Here is a 22,500-nt window from a genome sequence, read left to right on the forward strand (position 1 = left end):
GTGGTGGGGGATGATGCCGGTCAGACCAGGCAAACCCAAACGTATAGTGAGAGTTTGCTGGGAACATCTGGCAGAAGAACCTGTCAGATTGATCTTCAACTCACACCTCCGTCAGAACTTTGACAAGATTTCGGGGGAGGTGGGGGATATTGACTCAGAATGGGCCATGTTCCGCTCCTCCATTGTTGAAGCGGCTGACTGTAGCTGTGGTCGCAAGGTAGTTGGTGCCTGTCGGGGCGGTAATCTTCGAACCCGGTGGTGGACACCCCAGGTGAGAGATGCCGTCAAGCTGAAGGAGGAGTCTTACTGGGCATGGTTGGCCTGTAGGACACCATTGGCCAGTGGAAGGAATACTTTAAGGACCTTCTCAATCCCACCGACACATTCCCCAGTGAGGAGGCAGAGTCTGGGGACACAGGAATAGGCTTGTCCATTACTGAGGCCGAAGGTAGTTAAAAAGCTTCTTGGTGGCAAGGCTCCAGGGGTGGATGAGATCCGTCCCGAGTTCCTCAAGGCACTGGATGTTGTGGGGCTGTCTTGGCTGACACACCTTTTCAACATTGCGTGGACATTGGGGGCGGTGCCACTGGATGGGCGGACTGGGGTGGTGGTGCCTCTTTTTAAAAAGGGGGACCAGAGGGTGTGTTCCAACTACAGGGGAATCACACTCCTCAGCCTCCCTGGTAAGGTCTATGCAGGGGTACTGGAGAAGAGAGTCCGGCTTATAGTCGAACCTCAGATTCAGGAGGAGCAGTGTGGGTTCTGCCCTGGTCATGGAACACTGGACCAACTCTTCACCCTCTCCCAACAAGTCCACATGTGTTTTGTGGATTTGGAGAAGGCATTCGACTGTGTTCCCCGGGGTATTCTGTAGGAGGTGCTTTGGGAGTACAGGGTACATGGCTCTTTGCTACGAGCCATTTAGGCTCTGTACAAACAAAGCAGGAGTTTGGTTCGCATGGCCGGAGTTCAAGGCGCAGTCAGGGGATGGAGGGTGTCCGGTTTGGTGACCTCAAGGTCACATCGCTGCTGTTTGCAGATGATGTGGTCCTATTGGGGACATCAGGCCATGAACTTCAGCTTTCGCTGGATCGGTTTGCAGCCGAGTGTGAAGCAGCCGGGATGAGAATCAGTACCTCCAAATCCGAGGCCATGGTTCTCAGGCAGAAAAGGGTGGAGAGCCCTCTCTGCGTTGGGGATAAGCTCTTGCCTCAAGTGGAGGAGTTTAAGTATCTCGGGGTTTTGTTCACGAGGGATGGTAAAAGGGAGCGGGAGATTGACATTCGGATTGGTGCTGGGTCAGCAGTGATGCGGGCTCTTTACCGGTCTATTGTGGTAAAGAAAGAGCTGAGCCATAAGGCAAGGCTCCCGATTCATCACCTATGGTCATGAGCTTTGGGTAGTGACCAAAAGAACGAGATCGCAAATACAAGCGGCTGAAATGAGTTTCCTCCGCAGGGTGTCTGGACTCTCCCTTAGAGATAGGATGAGAGGTTCGGTCATCCGGGAGGGACTCGGCGTAGAGCCACTGCTTCTCCACGTCGAGAGGAGCCAGCTGAGGTGGTTCGGGCATCTGGTTAGGATGCCTCCTGGACGCCTCCCTAGGGAGGTGTCACAGGCAAGTCCATCCAGGAGGAGACCCCGGGGAAGACCCAGGACATGCTGGTGTGACTATATCGCCCAGCTGGCCTGGGAGCGCCTCAGAATCCCCCCAGGGGGCTAGTGGAAGTGGCTGGGGAAAGGGAGGTCTGGGCCTCATTGTTTAGGATGCTGCCCCCGTTACCCGAACCCCAGAGAAGCGGAAGTGGATGGATGGATGGATGGATGGATGGATGCTTAGGATTATGGCCAGGGTGAGGGTTAGGATTAGATTTTGGTTGATGTTAAGGATAGAGTTATGATTAGGGCCAGAGTGAGGGTTAGGATTAGGTTTTGGATGAGGTTAAGGTCAGGGTCTTGCGTTATGGAATTAAAGACTACACATTGTAACAGATCAACAATAAATCTGCTAAAAATAAGTAATGTATCAACAGTACTTTCTTCACTACTGCTACTTCATCGATGTGTTACTGATACTGTTAAGAGTTTATTAATCATCTACAAAGCATGATAGTTACCAATAGTTACCCAGACTCCTCTTTATCTCTCTCTTGCCTTTTCAAGCTCTTTTACTCATTTGTTTTGGCAGCAGTTTAGACATTAATGGCTGTGTGTTGTTATTTTCAGAGAACAGTAAATCTATACTATACTGCTATACAAGCTGTACACTGACTTCAAGTTTCACTTCGTTTCATTTCTATAGTGTTGTCCGATGAAAAGATATAATACAATATTTGCAGAAATGTGAGGGATGTACTGATTTTATATATATGTGTGTATAACAATTTTGAAAATAAAGAGTGGAAAGTGGAAAACACATTTATTTGTCTAATAACTGTTGCAGAATTAATAAATGTTGCATTAATCAGAACATTGTAGAAAACAAGGTAGAAAATATAGCAATTACTGTAGCAAAGAACACTCTTCTGCACATTTCCATACACAATTGCTGTTTATTTGCTGAATTTAACATATTTTTGCTTTTTTTGCTTTTTTTTTTTGCATCCAACTGTATATATACACCATATGACCAAATATTTGTGTACACCTGACCATGACACCTATATGTGCTTCTTAAACATACCATTCCAAAACCATGGGTATTAATATGGATTTTAAAGTGCATCTATGGAACAAAGCCTGGCTTACAATCAATGTTCCAGTTCTGCCCAAAGATGTTCAGTGGGATTGACATTAGAGCTCTTATAGATTTTTCACACCTATTAGCAATGGGTGTGGCTGAAACACCTGAACCCTGAGCTAAATAATTAGGAGGTGTGTCCATATACTTTGGGCTGTATAGTGTGTATCAGGCTCTCTATTTCTCTGTCTCTAGTTTGTGATTCATGGCTTGGAAAATCATTGCATGTTTCCAGCAGTTGAGTGAAGTCATGCACAAACATCTGCAGAATGAGGCGAGTCTGGGAAGGCAGACTGAATTGGTAATGCAACAGTTTCCGCCTATTTTTGCCTATTTGTAAGCCGCAGCTCACTGTTTTTCTCAACATGAACAGTTTTGTCCATTTTATTCATAGTTATTCACTACAAGCAGGATCTTTATCAGCTAAATGTGTTTTACGCAGTCATTCCCAGACATTTTTCTGCTTTTCTGTGAGATCTGTTTTGTAAAAGTGTATGATAAATGAGTGACGGCTATGAGAATGTGCAGGAGAAGATTTCCCTTGCGCTAGCAATGTGACACTGAAGACGAAGTGGACCTTGCTGTGACTAAATGCAGGTCAGTAATTGGCAAAACCTAAATGGTCACTGTCCCGCTTGTTCAGCTATTTGCAGCATTATGTGTTTATGGTGTGTGAGAGTGGGTCACTTTGGCAAGTGTGAATCTGCATCATGGTGTGACTGGGGCAGTGGCACATACCAGTAGAAGCGGTTGGGGGTCACTCGCTCATGAACGAGCTGCCATTTCCGTCCAAAGTCAAATGAACTGTACAGCTGAGAGGAAGAAAGGAAGAAAATTTGTAGTTGTTAAAATCCACACACTGAAAATCTGCTCTCCATTCACCCAAGGCAATGGAACAACGACGGTCTTCATTCTCAGCTCACTGCATTTTCTCAGATTGAACCCAATTAGCCGCTGTGATTTAGATTTCATTATAACTACAGTGAGCCTGAACCAATGGGCCGCAACGCTATATGAAGCCCAGGCTCAGGCCATAAAGTATAAACCCTTCAGTCAAGATGTGGAGACTTAATAAATATTCTGCCATTAAAATCTGGTGGCTCTGAGTAACAGACAGATCTGCCGTTTGCCCAGATGGGACATTTGCCATTTCAAAAATGTCTCCGAAAGAAATGAAGTTTATACACAGTAAAATAAGCACTGCTCTGCATGGGTGTCCTTTCTATTCAACTCAAGCCAGGTTTCTTTAATACTGACCAGTCGTGCCTGTGCAGTGAGTCTGGACACACCATAACTTTAACAGAAAAGATGAAAATGCGGTAATAATAAGTATTATTAATAGGCATGAGTCCTAATGATCAATTATTTGAAGAGTTTTGAAAGTAAAACAAATCAAATAGTAAATGAGTATTTTTGACATGCAAATTAGTACCTCTCTAACATTATATATTCCCATATTGAATAATGAATCACTGCTCAGCAGATAGTACAAAGCATAGTTATAGCACATAGCATGCAGGAAGGAATATCACCAGGAAGCTCACGTTTATTTTACACTCTTTTTGTACAGATTTAATGTAATGAAGCTGTCAGCATCATGTAGTGAACATATGTTTAATATGAGCTAAATGACTCTTAACAAACTCTGTTAGCTGTTTTCCAGCTTAAAGGTATGAGGTGAAAAAAGATGACTGAGCTAGTTATGCTAGCTGAGCTGAAAACAGACAATGGTCCGTTTATCTTGCCATTCTCTGCATAAACTGTTACCTATTATGGATATATGGTCTGGGTTTAATATAATACAGTAAAAGATGCTGATTATTGGTGATGTTATCTAATCAAGGATGCTACACCAAAAATAATATATTTATATTGTATTATTGTTGTTATTGTTTTATAATAATAATAATAGTAATATACATTACATGAATATTAGTTGCATTAATTTTATCCCAATAAGCATACAGACTCATACAGAGTATTTTTTCATGTTTTGTAATTAAGATTATTTACTGTGATTAATACTGATTAGATCACTTGCGACCAACCCTCCTCTGGGATGTCTGTCTTTCTGCTCTAACTCCATCCTTAATTGACTCCATGTGATCAGTCTATTTATTGTCTTTAGAAGTTCTTGGTTAGATGCATCAGGTGTGTGTGAGATTTGGGTGGAAGGTGAAACCGGCACAAAGATAAATGTTCAGGAAGATTCGTGACCAGTGAATCAGAGCACTTTAAAACCTCTCAGTGCAGTTGGTGGAAACCTCCATTATTCCTCTATTATTCCTCAGTGAGAGGATTCCATTCACAACCAAAATTTCTGCAGTTCTTTCAAGCCCACAAATGAGCATTTTGACGGTGCTATATAACAGAACAGATGCATGGCTGTGATGCACCAGATTACAAATGCTACCAAATTTGGCACAATCATACTGTACACTTACCTCTATTTCCAATCCAGACAAGTGCTTAGTATGTTTTTCCTAAACCAACACGTATAACCAACAAGTACAGATTAAGATTGCACTGTTTCCTCACTTATTAACCTAAAGTCTCCAGTGAATCAAGAGCATCATTGCTGTAAATAGTTTCACGGCTGGTTTGGTTGTGGTAGATTTCCCAACTGTGCTGTTATTTGCGATAAAACACATCCTCTACTGTTCTGTTACTTTTAATACAACAGTTTTTGCAAAATAATGTTGTTACTTAGCAACCAGTGGTGAGTGGAATGATACTGGTGTGGGAAAGACAACCATGCTGTAATCAGATATTACAAGGCTTTTCAACCAATCAGATTCTGTGCTCAGAATGCACTATTGTATAAAACCAAATCATCCATTCTCTTTGCTTGTGTTCTGGTGGTCACCTAAAGGTAGCCATGTGGACAATCTAAGCGGCAAGCACACTGTCACGGTGCAGTGATTTGGACATGATTCTGCTGAGACACTCCCCGGGGACTCCTAATGGACAAGACGGAAAGCCTTCTGCCTCTCTCCGTTCCCTGGGCAGTTCCCTTGACTCTGTATAAGGAGGCCTGTACAGTTGCCAATTAGGCTAATTAGCGAATTATTTGAGCTTGCTTGATGCGACAGACACGCTGTGATGTGTAAATATGGCAATGTGGAGGCTTAATTGAGTAGACTTGGCGTGAACTGAACATACACTTGTGACAGGATAATAACACAGGGGCCTTAAAGCAGACATTCAAATGAATAAACCAGGAACAGACACATGTAGCACTCAGGAAATTTTTGAAGCCTGTGTCGTCAGATTGCGGGAAGTTTAGCTTGTGTTATGACAGACCAAAGGCGGGTAGAATCAAAAACAGATGGATGCTTAGATCATGAAATCCGTATATAAGTCTGTAAGATTTGAGGCTCTTTTTGATTAGTTATTAGATAACGTCAAAATAGGTTTACTTCTCACTGCTGAAACAAGGTCTTTAGCCCGTTGGGAACATTTCCCTGTGTAAAATGTCCCTGTTCAGAACCAGGGGTGTTTCATCTGTTATGGAGGCTGGGGTTCCACCCTACCAATTACTATGAGCAAAAAAAAGAAACAGATTTAAATCTGTATCTTTTTTAGTCTGTGAAACTAGCTGGAGGGTCGAAAAAATGAATACCAATTTATACATCATACAACAGCCTGAATTTTGTGGCCTCGGCCGCACAGTGTTCACAGCACCCGGAGGATTCCAACTCTCAATCGGATTCAGTGCACTACCTTTAGCCAATCAACAGCACAGAATTGTACAGGCTCAGGACACTGAAGAAAATGCCCTTGACCAATCGAGTAATAATAATAACAATCAGACAGAATTAACCACAGCTAAACGTTAGTAAATCTGCCCTAAAAACTCATTAGTAAGTTTAGTAATTTAGTAAATTTATTATGTTGTGACAGTTGCCTTTATGCCTCAGTTATAGTACTGAAAGGCAGCTGTCGCAATTTACTTAATAGCCTCTTAGCGTTTTATAACGAGTTCAAAGGGGCAGTCGCTGCTCTCTTGCGCATTTGTCTCATTGCACATGCATTTATAAGAGCTTCTGTCTCCTATAAATGCATATGGGCATATTTTACAACACTGTCAATGAGAAGCTTTGCCTGAATTTTCAGTCTTGCAGTTTCTAAGCAAACATAAAAAGCACATTGCAGATCTCTCACTCTGCAATTCTGCACGCTGTGGATTATGTACACTGAGATTTATGTGTGTGCATGGCTGAAATGTCACAGCCATTCTCTGAGGTACTACATATAGCCAAGAGATTATTCTCACAATTATACGATTTACCTATGTTCATTTGCATAGACGTTCTTGGTAGATAAACTGTAGTAAAGTAAGTCTGTTGGTGACTAACACCTCACTGCAGTAAACCTGCCCCCAAATTTATTATGCGAGTCACAACCCATCTGGCAAAACCACGTCACATCACTGTTCAGAACATCATCTGTATAAAATGATGGCCCAGTTCAGGGCATTTCTTTGTGTCAAGTTAAAAAAAGCATGAAGGCAATCAAAGTTAATGAGCAGCTAGCTCAACCCTGATTCGCTAACATCCCCACACTCTTCTAGATAAAGTTACATGACATATAAAAGCTAGGATGACCCTTCCATGTTGCAGCATGCGTGGCCTAATTTCCACTGCTCTAATTGTGTTTCAGCGCAATCCAGGCACAATTAATGACAGAGGCCTGTTCGTTTTTTTCCTATTACTCTGATTGATGCTACCGTTGATCTGTCTCCCGCTGGGACTCCACATGTGCTGTAATTTTAGTCATCCAGTGAGGAGTCAGAGACCCAGTCAAGCTCTGGCCTATTTAATCACAGGATCTAGACTGTTATTGATGGCTTCTGCAGTTCTACTGTGGTTTCACCGGAGGTGTATCTATTACCCCCAGGCTAGAAAGCAGGTGTTCGGGTGGAAATTCCAGCTAGATTAGTGGCTAACTTTGCTAGAGTTGCTGCTTGAAATTAATGCAGTTCTGTAGTAATGTAAGCATTGTGCCAGGTCTGTACTTGCCAGAGGGAAGTGACGGAGAACAGATAAGGCACTGGGACCAGGTAATGTTGATATATGTGGCCCCGTTAAATTAACTACTCCTGAAATGCCAAATGACAGGTTGGACAAATTTGACAGTGCATTTGCTTAGGAAAGGCATTTTTCCCCCTTCACTGGGAAAACATCAAGCAAGATCAGATGAGTGGTTAGCTGTTTAGCAGCCCCTTCAAATTTAATGCTTTTCAAAATGTGTTTGCTTAATCAGTCCCGCGTCTGGTCCCTTTCGGAGCCTTTCACGTTTAATGTAATCTTTCCCGAATTCAGGACGAGAGACTGCGAGGCCGGAGCTCATCTATCCCCTGTCGTGGCTGATGCTCCTGGGCCGCAGGGTCCCTCATAAGCGCTGACGTTGACGTATTGTGTCACTGGGTGAGCCCAACCTGCGGCAATTCATCAGCCCAATGACGTGCTCAATTTTAAAAGCTCCGAGCTGTCACAAAGTGGGCTTCATAGCTTCCCCACTCTCGTCGATAAATCACCAGTTGGGGGGCAAGGACCCACTGCCAACATTAGGTGACTGCCAGCAGAGAGGCTAAGGAAGACCTGCTAATGGCTGCTGAGGGACAAAAGGAGGGTGAAAAGAATGCATTTAAATAATGCATTTAGAATGGAAATCCTGCAAGTGCATTTGCATAAGCGTCTACTCCCAAAGAAAAAGCACCAGGTAGAACCTCGTTGGAGTCATCAGTTCCAGTGCTGGAGGGTTAAAGAACTTTTACACTTTTCTCTGCTCTGAAACACCTGGCTCATCTAATTAAGGGGTTTTATAATTAGCTGATGAGTTAAATCAGATATTTTAGAGGTGGGAAAATGCTGAACTCTGCATGGTGCATCTCTCCAGGAGTGTAATTGCCTAGACCTCTCACGAGAACTTGGACATGCCTTATTTAGGAGAGCAGTGGCAGGGTTCGTGGAAGAAGCTCTAGGGTTTTCAAGAATCTTCTTGACAATCACGTATGAACCTTGGCCGATTTGTATTCAGAAATGTAGCACAGTTTAGCCTTCAAATGTTAGACCAATCCCACTCTACTGCTTTCAGGGAGCTTGCCGAACAGCCAGGATCCTATGAAGCCAGGCCCTCTTTATTCTTTAAGAAATGACAGTGGGGCTCATCTGGCAACATTCCTCAAAGACTGGTCTGACAGTGTGACTCGAGATAGTTGAATGCAGAGAGTCAAATGTTCAGGCCTTTTTGTGGACCACCTCAAAACGGTATTTCTCACCCGCTATCGACACCATCTGACAGCTCGGTCTGGCTTTGAAAGGTTTAAAGATTCATGTGCTCGTCACTGTGCCGGGTAGGCTAACCCCAGCTATTAATAACATTAGATACAGCTGAAAAATGGACCTTCACTTTTTTGTACCAAATCCGTAGCACTGCTTTCTTGTTGGTTGGTTTGCTTTGCTGTTTTAGCATAATGCCCATGTTTCCTTGCTTGATTGAAGGCACTCAGCAACCTCGCCACCAAACAGTGGCATATGTACATTATCAAGGATGCCATTTAGCATTTAGAGTATCACAGCTTTGAACCGTGATGTTTGGAATGGCCCCTAAAAAAGGCAAAATGTCTGCATTAGCCTGGCAGATGGCAGAATTAGCTTGACTTGTGGCTCCAATTAGAAACAGGAGGACATGATCGCGGCTTGCTCAGAGGTGACTATCAACAGCCTTCGTTTGATTAAAATCCAGCCACGCAAATAGCCAGACAAACGAGAGGCATTTCAGTGATATTTAGGGTTTTTTTTTTTGCTGTAATGCTTTTGAAAGCATTCCGTTCAATTAGCATAGCATTGCTTTGCTGATTTGTAGACAGATGTGGATACTCACTTCATCAGTGGCCCACCTGAGTTTCTGCCACAGTGCCAGCAGAATATGTTCTGATAGAAAGAGATAACATGCTATAAATGGGTTTTATATTTGATTAATTAAACAGTTTATACAACTGCTAGGCCCTGAGCGATTAGATTCAGCTGCCAGATTAACTGCTAAGGTGACAAAGTAATAATTGCAGTCTATTAAAGTAATCAAAACTACCGTTTTATTTGACCTTAGAGAAAATAATAGGAAAGATAAAGAGGAAAAGGTGAATGTAGTGGTTAATAAAATAAGGTCACACAGTCAGGGCTTTATGCAACCTGTACAATGCAGATGTAGCAAATAAGACCACAGAGAGAAAGAGAGAGAAAGAGAGAGAGAGAGAGAGAGAGAGAGAGAGAGCAGTTTATAGAATTATGGAAATGAGCAACCAAGCACTATTGTTCCAGTGTCCCTCGCCATTACCATAATTCAGCTTTATGCCATCTAATTAAGTTAGCCATAAATTCCTGATGCATTTATGTACAGTGCTGTAAATCATCTTGAATCGTGTGCAGCGTGCAGGCTGTAGCAATACGCCGACTGCTGTTTCCTTTCTTTCATGCTTTTCTCTAGTGTGAACATGCTTGGTGCTGTGCTTACATATATTTGCCTATTTGGCCTGCAACAGTTAAGCCCCACCTTTTCAGGTGAAAGTTATAAGGAGTGTTTCAGCCCATCCAATGTGAGAACACAACAGTTTCCAATACTAGAGTTACAGAATAATTAAAATATATTGTGAAAATCCTAACTATGCAAGATCTGGTAGACCACCAAAACTGTGACCATCAGATAAGCAGTATTTGTCTTTGGGAGATATAAGGAAATGAAGCTGATTCAGATCTGAAAAAATCCATTGAAAGAATGTGTAGCTGTCAAGAAGCCATTACTATCTAAAAGAAAAAGCAAGAACACCAAAACTAGAAGAAGCTCGAACACTGAAATCTGTCATCGGAGATGTGAAATAAGAGTTTATGGCCTGATAAGTCTGGATTCGTAATTGGAGATATTTGGATCATGAGAACCAAAAAATGCAACCAACTTCTAAGACTGAACTTTGAAGGTGTGAAAAAATAATTCCTGCAGGTTTCTTTGATAAACTGAAAGCGAGTCTCCTGAAAAGAACCGAAGCTGAACTAAGGCAAAGTGTGGGCACACTAAATGCTAAAAATGCGATTTTATTTAGTTGTTAAGGCTTCTGTGAAATATATTTCCTACTTTTTTTTGATGGTAAAAAAAATGAATAACCTGTACTGAAGAGGAGTGGCCTCTGACTTTTGCATAGTACTGTTTCTGTATTAAAGACACAGTAAGACAGCCTGTTTAATTATGAAGGAAGGTAACAGTTTGGAAAATGGTCTTGTAAAAATGTTTTGTGACTGTTTTTGGTACATGAAACTATGCAAACTGCTTAAGTGAACCTCGGGGTATAAAATAAACTCATGGCTTAATATAAAGTGATGTAAACAGTATATACAATTCTCATGTATTAATATATATTCAAACTATTTTCTAGCAGTAATTTCAATGCAACTCTATGAAACTGCTATAATTCCAAGCGCAGCATTGTGAGGTAGATTCTGCTTCATTTAACCTTAATCCATTCCACGGCGGCATACATGCATAAATATATGCACTCTGCACAGAGAATATTCTGAGCAAAAGTCATTCATATGCATAATTATGAAGCTGGAGATGGAGCAGGCAGTGGACAGGGGAGCTGCAATGTGAATAAGAGGTTCTAGAGAGCATGAACTCCCAGCATCGTCTCCATTTCAACTCGCCTTTGACTATCACATCAAACTTGCAGCCGCAGAGTTTCCGTTAAAATCAGAGAGTATCAGAATGTAACTCCAGGGCTTGGTGATTTTTGGTGTTTTTGTTGGCCAGATGGAGCGGTTAGCGGGGAATTAGCAACTCAATTCAATAATTACGGATACTCAAGTTAGGCTAACGATTATTATTCAGCGTGCACAAATAGATTTCACTGCTGCTGAAGAATAATGACAATCGCCACAACACTCACAGGCCCCCAACGTCAAAGCTTCAGCTCTCATAAAATTTAATGATGGATTTCTTAACCTGCCATTATATTGTCTTTAGTGTAAAACGGACTGATACATATTGCCAAAAAGGCTCAGAATTGTCTGGAAATTTCTATAAACCCACTCAATGACGTGATAATTTTTTACAGGACTCATTAGCCTTTCTACTCCATGTAAAATTCAGAATGACATGCAAGTTACTATAAAATTTGGATTTTAAACTCTTGAGACTAAAAACTTTTAAAATCTCACTAGGCTTAATCAGTTTTATATCTTTAGATTTGTGCACAAGACAAGCTCAGAGGATGTGGAATATAGGACGTAAAATTTCAGAGAGGGACATTAATAAGTTAAGGAATTTTTAAATTTAGTTATATAATTATTATTTTAAAATATTTGCCATGTGACATTTGAGAAAATCAGAATTTAAGCACAAACGATTCACTGCAAAATTTCCATATGTTTGCTGAGTTTAACGAATTTGGGGGGAGGGGGGCGGGGGGGTGTACCACAACTTTTGCACGTGATAGTTTTTGTTTTTTTTTTGTAGAGGATATGTTAACTATGTTAAATCAAAATAATGTCACTTGACTGTGGCGCCAAAACCTTTGCTTACTGTTTGTCAGTTTTGTTTACTGTATGTCATGTATTTATTATATTGTTTAATAGGAAAATAATGGACTTGAAATTGAAAAAATGCATTGTGTGCAGCTGACATAAATGCAGATGTCCTACCCTTCATTCTCCGACTGCAAGAAGCAGGAAATGCAACCAAGTTCTAAGACTAGAGGTGTGAAAAAGTATTCATTTCAAAGCAAGTCTCCTGAAAAAGAGTGAAAACTGATAGTTCAGATCTCAATAATGTATTGGTTTTTATATATATATATATATATATATATATATATATATATATATATATATATATATATATATATATATATATATATATAATATAGGACTCAGGCTAGTCAAGTTCTTGAAAAGTTATTGAAAAGCTGCAAATATACAAAAAGATCACCAAAAAGTGTAACAATCAAATTAACACACCCAAAAGCGTGATACCCAACAAAAATTAAGACTAAATGCAAAGTCAATCATTCCAGATTTTTACTAACAAAAATAACCGAATACAAACCAGAGACTTTTGTGCAAAGCATTGTCAACTGTTGAAATAAAACTGCTCCAATTTTATTATTTCAGCAAGATACACTGATCAGTCATAACATTATGACCACCTCATTTCTGTGCTCATTGTCCATTTTATCAGCTTTACTTACTATGTAGGTGCACTTTGTAGTTCTACAGTTGCAGACTGTAGTCCATCTGTTTCTCTGATACTTTGTTAGCCCTCTTTTACCCTGTTCTTCAGTGGTCAGGACCCTCACAGAGCAAGTATTATTTGGGAGGTGGATCATTCTCAGCACTGCAGTAAGACTTGCATGGTGGTGTGTTAGTGTGTGTTGCGCTGGTCTGACTGGATCATACACAGCAGTGCTGCTTTGAAGAAGACGAGCATCGATAATTTGGAGATGAATGGACGCTTCTCTTTCTACAGCTTCTCGTTGGAATTCCCCCATGTAAATGGTGCAGCAGGACAATCTGGCGCCCCAGGCACCATTTAAGGTGGAACGGGAAAAGGAGAAACTGGAGAATCAGAAGCGACTTCAATCTCATAAAAGTCCAACATTGAGAGATATTTTACAAGAAACTCGAGGAGAAGTTTCCTGAGATGTGAGAAAAGCGGCTACAGCTGAACTGAAGGTTAAAGCAGAGCAAAGTAAGTCTGCATTTGGGTTTATATTTTCAGCCTGTACTACATCAGCACATACTGAGATATACCTACAGCCAAGACAGACAGAAAATGTTTTGCCTCCCAAGGTGGTTTGATTTTTTTTTTTTTTTTGAAAGGAAAAAAAACGGCTCTCCTTAACATTTTGGTTGCAAGCCCTGAGTTGAGCCTATAGTTAGGGTGATCAGCACGTGGGGCAAAAGCATGCCCGTCTGCTCGAGCTGTCCGTGGCTCAGTCAGGATTGTGCAGTGGGCATCAGCCCAGTGAACGTCCACGTTCTGTAGTTTGTTTTGCACAGATTGCCTGAAGTCTGTAGTGAAATTGTAGCAAAAATTTGCACTATAGCTACACAAAAATTTGTATGCGCTACAGCTACTAGCTACATTTCATAAAACTGTAGTGGCTACAGCAACTAGCTACTAAAATTTGTAGCTAGCTACAAAAAAGTAGCGTGCTACTTAGCTCCCCCATCCCTGAGCACAATGCAGTCAGACAAGTACCGTTCTCTTGGTAATCCCCAAACTCAGACTCGTCCATCGGATTGCCAGATGGAGAAACGTGATTCGTCATTCCAGAGAACACGTCTCCACTGCTCTAGAGTCCAGTGGCTGAGTTGCTGTCGTTCCCAATCGCTTCCACTTTGTTATAATACCACTGACAGTTGACTGTGGAATATTTAGTAGTGAGGAAATTTCATGACTAGACTTGTTGTACAGGTGGCGTCCTATCACTGTACCATGCTGGAATTTACTGAGCTGCTGAGAGCGACCCAGTCTGCTGGCCTAGGTGCTTGGTTTTATACTGTGGCCATAGAAGTGATTGGAACACCTAAATTCAAGGATTTGGATGGGTGACTGAATACTTTTGGCAATGTAGTGTATATATGTCTGTGTGTATGTATACATGTTTGTGTTAAACTAAGCCAGGTTGAATTCTGTTAGTAAATTCATTTTACTTTTCTTCTTCTAGGTGTTCTTTTATTGTGCAAATATCTGAATTGTTTCAGTAATTAATGACAGCGTTGTGTCGGCAGTGCTAATCATTCTATCATTACTATGTTAAGTGTATACAAAGCACAAGCAAATGATTCTCCACTTAAGTATTAAGTACTCATAAATATTCCCAAAGGCTAACAGGTCGGCAGGCTTGGCACGGGAATTGTGTTGAACATTAAGGGGCGGCCGAGCTTCGCCTTGCAGGAGGTGAGGCGTGAAGAGAGAGGGAGAGAGAGAGAGGGAAAGCTGATGTGGGGAGGTGAGGGGTGGGGAGCACTGCTAAAGATACAAGCCATCTGGAGGAGCAGTGGAGTGAGAAATGCACTGCTGAGAGAGCTGGACCTGAGTCCAGACTTCACAGTAAAGGTAAACACACACACACATATACACACACATCCGCTCACACACTCCAGAGAGGGATCACTGCAGGACACCCAGGCCTACTGAAGCGGGATGAGATAAAACAACAAACATGGACTTAAGAGCACAACCTGTAAACTCTGCATGGAAAGGAGTTACTAATGCAAAAGATCTACCACCACACAGCATCATAAAGACTTCTTCAAAACACACTCCCAGCAAGCAGGCTCAGACTGAAAGCTCTTAATAAATGTACAACTCAGGGAACGAGAAATAAAACCAATGCTTTTCTTCTGTATTTGTGGTCACATACAGGTTTTCTGTAACAAAAACAATATGCTAATTAAAGCTGAGAAGTGATTGCCAGTAAGATCTAAAGCATGTTGCAATTTTGTTTAATTATTTCATAGTTCATAGCCATGGAAGCCTATTTTTGCTAGGTAGAGGAGAAAAAATCACTCATGTTTTTGTTTTTCATCTTCTCTGTTTCTGCCAGAGTATGTAAAAAATAATGACTTATTTTCTCAGGTTATTGACTTAGTAACTTGAAATAGTGACTTTTTTTTAAATAATGACTTTCTCGGTTGGAATAATTACTTGTTTTTTTTTTCTCCAAAATAACAACTTTGTATGTCAAAATAATGACTTGCTATAATAATAATTACTTTAAGTGAATTTAATTACTGATTATTCCAATTTATTTATTAATGGCATTATTTCGAGAGATTGTCAATATTTTGAGAAAGTAACTCGTTGTTTTGACATAGCAGGTCAACGTTTAAAAAAAAAAAAAGTAATGACCAAGATATTAAGTTAATATTTTGAGAAATACATACATACATACCGATCTAAACCCGAATGGTGAGTTGTTATTGGACTTCTGTGCCAGGCATGGATTGTCCATAACGAACACCAAGTTCGAACACAAGGATGTTCATAAGTGTACATGGTACCAGAGCTCCTTGGGTCAAAGGTCAATGATCGACTTTGTTGTCGTTTCATCTGACTTGGGACCATATGTTCTGGACACTAGGGTGAAGAGAGGTGCTGAGCTGTCAACTGATCACCATCTGGTGGTGAGTTGGATCAGATGGCAGGGAAGACTGATGGTCAGACCCGGTAGGCCCAAGCGAATAGTGAGGGTGTGATGGGAACGACTTTCAGAAGCCCCTGTTCGGAATGATTTCAACTCCCACCTCCGGGAGAGCTTTTCTCACGTCCCGGAGGAGGTAGGGGACATGGAGTCTGAATGGACCCTGTTCAAAACCTCCATTGTGGAAGCTGCCAGGCGTAGCTGTGGCCAAAAGCTTGTGGGTGCCTGTCGGGGCGGTAACCCAAGAACCTCCTGGTGGACACCGGTGGTGAGGGAGGCCGTCAAGCTGAAGAAAGAGGCCTTTAGGGACTGGTTGGCTCGAAGGACTCCCGATTCAGCAGATAGGTACCGACAGGCAAAAAAGGTGGCAGCTGCAACTGTGGCAGAAGCAAAATCCAGGGCATGGGAGGAGTTTGGTGAGGCCTTGGAAAAAGACATTCGTTCGGCCTCAAAGAGGTTCTGGACAACTGTCCGGCGACTCAGGAGGGGTCGGGGTGGCTGCGCCCAAGCTGTATTCGGCAAGGGTGGAGAAACTCTGACTTCAAATGAGGATATTGTCGGTCGGTGGAAGGAGCACTTTGAGGAGCTTCTTAATCCGGGAGACGTGCCTCCCTCACGGGAGTCAGGGCCAGAGGCTTCTGGGGTGTCAAGTTCCATTTCCCTGGTGGAGATCACTGAGGTAGTTGGTAAGCTCCTCAGTGGTAAGGCACCGGGGGTGGATGAGATTATTTCCAGAAATGCTTATGGCTCTGGATATTGTGGGGCTGTCATGGCTAACACGCCTTTGCAATATTGCATGGACCTCGGGAACAGTACCCTTGGACTGGCAGACTGGGGTGGTGGTCCCTATTTTTAAAAAGGGGGACCGGAGGGTGTGTGCCAATTATCGGGGTATCACACTGCTCAGCCTCCCTGGGAAAGTCTATGGAAAGTCAGATTGTTGAGGGGGCATGGGAGTTTGCCAACCCAGTCTACATGTGTTTTGTGGACTTGGAGAAGGCTTATGACCGTGTTCCTCGAGATATCTTGTGGGAGGTCCTCTGGGAGTATGGGGTGCCGGGGCTACTACTCCGGGCTATCCAATCTCTGTACTCCGGGAGTGAGAGCTGTGTCCGTATACTCGGCATTAAGTCAGACTCTTTCAGGGTTAGCGTTGGACTTCGCCGGGGTTGTGCTCTGTCTCCACTCTTGTTCGTGATATTCATGGACAGAGTGTCCGGGCGTAGCCGGGGTCAGGAGGGCCTTATGTGTGGAGGCCGGAGGGTGGCGTCTCTGCTATTTGCAGATGATGTTGTTCTTTTGGCGGAATCACATGGATGCCTCCAACACTCGCTGGAGCGGTTTGCAGCTGAGTGTGAAGCGGTTGGTATGCGGATCAGCACCTCCAAGTCTGAGTCCATGGTCTTGGCACGGAAAAGGATGGCATGCCCACTCCAGGTAAGGGGAAAGGACCTGCCCCAGGTGGAGGAGTTTAAGTATCTTGGGGTCTTGTTCATGAGTGATGGGAAGAGGGATCGTGAGATCGGCCGTAGGCTGGGACAGGCGGCAGCAGTAATGCGGTCACTGTACCAGACTGTATTGGTGAAGAGGGAGTTGAGCCAAAAGGCGAAGCTCTCTGTTTACCGGTCGATCTACATCCCAACCCTCACCTATGGTCATGAGCTGTGGGTAATGACCGAAAGAACGAGATCGCAAATACAAGCGGCGGAAATGAGCTTTCTTCGTCGGGTGGCAGGCTACACGCTCTGCGATAGAGTGAGAAGCTCGGTCATCCGGAAGGAGCTCAGAGTAGAGCCGCTACTCCTCCGCATTGAGAGGAGCCAGTTGAGGTGGTTCGGGCATCTGATCCGGATGCCCCCTGGACGCCTCCCAGTGGGGGTGTTCCAGGCACGGCCTACCGGGACAAGACCCCGGGGCCGCCCTAGGACCCGCTGGAGGGATTACGTCTCCAAGTTGGCCTGGGAGCGGCTTGGGGTCCCCGGGAATGAGCTGGAGGAAGTTGCGGGGTACAGGGTCATCTGGGATTCTCTGCTCTCCCAACTGCTACCGCGACCCTGTTTGGACTAAGCGGGCAACGACGATGATGAAATACATAATTAGATCTGAGTCTATGATGCTAAGTCAATATTTGACAGAAATAAGTCACTATTTCAAGGTACTGAGTTAATATTTCAAGAAAATAAGTTATCGTTTAAATTCTGTCCATATTTTAAAAAATAAATAATTATTGAGCTAACGTCATTAACTCAAGGCAACATTTGAAAAATAAGTCATTATTCCTAGATAGTGTCAATACATGACATACTGCTGCCAGAAACAGAGGAGGAGAATAAAAACAACCCCATCTGTGTCTGTAAAGAGAAAACACAAGACATTATTTTGATCTGAATTTGATGGAAAAGTTATGGTTGAGAAGACAAACTTGCTTTGAAGAAAGGGAAAAAAAACATTTTTGCCCTGTTTTTTTGTAATTACTTGATATTGAAACAAATGGAAAAAGTCAGAAGCGCAGATCAGAAGCTGTCCATATATAATGTAACTAATTTATTATATACATTTGTAATTTATTATGTCCATTTTGAGATAGAAAAGACATACTTTAATGTACATTTACCCTTATAACTTTAGGGTAATTTGGGGTAATTGTTTGGTGTTTGGGTCAGTTACAATTGCAATTACATCATATTTACATGAGACAGTCACACGTTGTTATTTTCAGGAGACCCTGTGCTACTCAGATATGCCATTATTTGACATACAAGTGTTAAAAGAAATTTGATATCTTTATGAATTTGACTAATTTTTTATTTCTGATTGCTAGAAGTCTACGCATTTTGCAAGTGCTAAGGGTTAATTATTACAAGACTTTACAAGATTTTCTTTTATCCCAAGTTTTTTGGGATCGTTTAGATTGGTGGTGTCTTCGAAAAACATTCACACAATGTATTGGTGTTAAAAGGTGAAAAATGGCTGATATCGCAAGGTTCCTCACATAACAGCGATGGCATGCACGAGGGAAGTGTTTCACTGAAGTAGCATAGCGTGCCACACAAAGAGTCACTGAAGGTGTACATCCCCCGTGTTATGGCATAAGATTTTGCCTTTAAATGAGCCCATCTATCAGTGAAGGCCAGACGCGTCTCGCATCAGGCTGCTCTGTGAGGCTAATCAGCATGCTGGTGAATAAAACGTGTCATTCCAGGATTAAACAACAGGAGCTGATCCCATAGCCTGAGCCTCAACTCACACAAATCCACCAGCTCCTATTAGACATGGAGCAAATTACACCCGCTAATCTCCCCTAGTCTCTCCAGCGCCAAGGACTCATCTGCAGATAGCTACAGCAGAGGAGGTGCCGCTATTCTTACGGCTAGTGGCGAGGCTGGTGCTAATTCCATAGTGTGCTCTTTGTTAGTATAGCCAATAGCAAATGGCAAAACTGGCACGTCACGGAGTATGTTTTGCCTTCCCACGTTCTTTTTGTTGCAAACGACGTCCCCATGGCATTGCGGCAGGCACATTTTTGCCGCCACCGTGATTGTGTGAGAAATAATTAGCGGCATACATTTGCATCATTAGCAGAGATTAGCTCAAACAATGTTTGCATATGGAAAGGAAGGAGGGAAGCGCAAGGCTTTCAGCAAGGCGGTTGTGCTAGGCCTTTTTTCCACAGATTCTCCTGGGGCAGACGCTCCATTTTTTTTCACTGGCAAATATACATATCTGGGGGAAAACAAAGAAAGCCCAAGCACCTGAATTAGGGTAAACACACAGTTTTAGCTTTTACTTTAAAAAAAGGTGCCAAAAAAGGATCTTTGGATCACCTTTCTGTGGTTGAGTCACTGAACAGCTTTTGTAAAAGAGATATGTAAGTATGAAGGACCTCAAAGTTTAAAGAACCTTCGCAAAATACGGTTCTATGCCAATAAAAGGTCTTCCCTGGAATCACAAAGTCAGAGACCTTTTAATTTCCAGTCAAAATAGCTAAAAATGACCTGTTATTTATTTTCAATGTCAGGAATGAAAATTACAAAAAACACCTCAGCACCTAAATATAGTATTACGTATTTTACTATTAAAGGAGACTCATCTTTCACTTTTACTATTACAACGTATATTTTCAGTAGACTTGCTTTCAGTTTTTCAAAAAAATTCTGCAGGGATATTTTTCCACATCCTCAAAGTTCAGTCTTAGAAGTTGGTTGCATTTTTACACTGCAACTAACCCCAAACACATTTAGTGATGTTGAGGTCGGGAGTGGTCAGTCCTACTCAGAAGCTTTTTCATCATTTTTGTCATCTGCCATTTTTTCAGTGACAGCTTTTTGAAACATCCTTTCAGACTCGTAGTGTTGAGTTGTCTTTTTTTGAGGTGAAAGCTCTAAGTTCTGTTTATCTGATGATGACAGTTTTGTCTTGCAGCTCTTGCATGGCTTTCTTTCTATAACTTTCATTCATTTTCTGAACTGTAGTTTTTTTTCATGTATTTTCTCTGATTTTTCCTTCCTTAGGAAGGTGGATTGCCTTATGTCTAATCTTCTCAGAAATATCTGCTGAAAAACATATAACTTGAACTTAATGGCCATTTTGCCTGGAAATGAAACAAATGAAGGGTGACTTTTGCACAGTACTGTATGTCCAAGCTATTTTGGACCTATTTTTATAGCAAGACCTGAAAGACCACCATGCTTTAGGCTCTACCTAAACAGAGTTTTATTTTGAGTACCTTCAGGAAACATACTGGAGATATATTTGAGGTAATTATATGAATATGTATATATAAATACACTTGACCCTGAAGTGCTGTTCCAACAAAACCTTGTACAAAATATCCGTTTAAACTTATCCTTTCTGACAAGCAGTCACATCTTATGGCAGGTGGCTTTTTTTTCTTTAGCTCCTATTTTCTGTGATTGAACATTTCATTCCCAGCCCTGCTTTCCCAGACGACTAATACCCATAATCCATTGGGCGGCAGTGAGAGTAGGCTTATCCAGATGTGGTAGCACCTGTTCGGTGTGATCCCAGCAAACCTCCGGCAACAAAATTATCCTCTAGACATTTTTCTGTGCCCTTCAAGTGCTTCAGATCTGGGTGTCGGTCACATATATATATATATATATATATATATATATATATATATATATATATATATATATATATTTTATTTTTTTTTTCTTTCTTCAGCAAACCTGCTCAATATCTGATTACTGCACAAATATCCCAGCTCTGCTGTGCCATTTATACAGTGAAAAGAAATGGCTGAGTCACCTTGCTATCTTTGACATCCATTTAAATTATGAATTTGAATGAAACCTTCTAGAGAAGCTCCTCAGGATTCACTGTGGTAGTATGGGCATTTTACTACTGTGTGTATTTATTTAATAATGTTTATTATATGTAATTATATACACTCAGTTTGTCAGTACTGACAAAAAAAAACAAAAATTGGCATAATTCTTAGTTGAGTTGTTAATTTACAGATTTACAGTCTGTAATTTTTGTGTACAAAAAAACCCCACAAAACAACTATAAAAATTTCACGTTATTTTCTGTAAAATTACTTTTTTTTTCTTTTTAAACAGTGTAACCATTTGCCTGTCAAATCCCATCAATATATGCTAGTGCTTTTGAGTGGTGCGTCAGGTCTGGCAGTGGAGGTTTAAAGGCAGCCCTCTAATGGCAGTAAAGAAGCTGGGTTCTGGCAACTGCATCTGGCCTGCTCCTGTACCATCATTCTGTAGTATATGAGCAGCAAGTAAATGCTGAATGTGGCCCAGGTTTGGGTCATATCAAAATTACTACCTGGGGGGAAACTGGGCCATAGTGTTTGGTGTTGTGTAGCAGGTATGGGTCATTGTGTAGCAATTCATTTTCCAGTTTATAGTATCATTTGAAACTTAGAATATCATAACAGTATGTCCTCACCGTCATATCAAAATTCAACTTTTCTCTCAACCAATTTGAAAATACCAGCTTCCCTTTTCACTGACCGTTTTGGAATGAATGGTCCGAGCGAAATTAGACTTGTAATAAAATCTGGTTGCAAGAAAAGTTTTTTCTATTCCAACAATGTTACCATTTCTGAGACACAAGAATTTGTTATGACAATGGTGATTGTAATAACCAAAAGAAAGGAGATAATGAAAACTTCATGGGTCCAAGCATTATCCAAGTATCAATCCTGCCCCTTTCCCATTTGTACAATGATTTTTTTCTAGTTGTTACTCCCTCATTTCATGCACCAATTGGTCTTAAAAATGACTGATTCATGGAAAGTGATGCTTCTGATAGCATACCAAGCTCATGGTTTCTACTTCAAAGACAACCTTGTGCCTTAACCTCAGTAATCGAAAACAAGAGACATGGAACTGGTGTAAAAAAAAAAAAAAAAGTCCAATTTGTTTGTGATTTATGTATAGTTCAGAGCTTTTGTAATGCAAATAGTGGCTCCGCAGTCCAAGCTTTCTAGTGATCATCTTTGGCCCCCTGGGCTCATTACCTTTATGGTGATTGGATGGAGGCTTTGTGGAATGTGCAGTAGATATTTATAGTGACATGT

At 41.6% G+C, this 22,500-nt stretch overlaps 1 protein-coding gene across 1 annotated transcript in view; it reads right to left on the reverse strand.

Moving 5' to 3' along the window:
- sorcs3 (sortilin related VPS10 domain containing receptor 3) overlaps window positions 1-22,500 on the reverse strand; it is a 424,538-nt gene that overhangs the window by 114,177 nt on the left and 287,861 nt on the right. Inside the window, exon 5 of the mRNA XM_017724487.2 lies at window positions 3,479-3,552. Within this exon, the coding sequence (XP_017579976.1) occupies window positions 3,479-3,552 (74 nt within the window). The remainder of the gene's footprint in view (window positions 1-3,478; window positions 3,553-22,500) is intronic.

Source organism: Pygocentrus nattereri, chromosome 12 (assembly GCF_015220715.1).
Source record: "Pygocentrus nattereri isolate fPygNat1 chromosome 12, fPygNat1.pri, whole genome shotgun sequence".
In the NCBI taxonomy this organism is placed as follows: domain Eukaryota; kingdom Metazoa; phylum Chordata; class Actinopteri; order Characiformes; family Serrasalmidae; genus Pygocentrus; species Pygocentrus nattereri.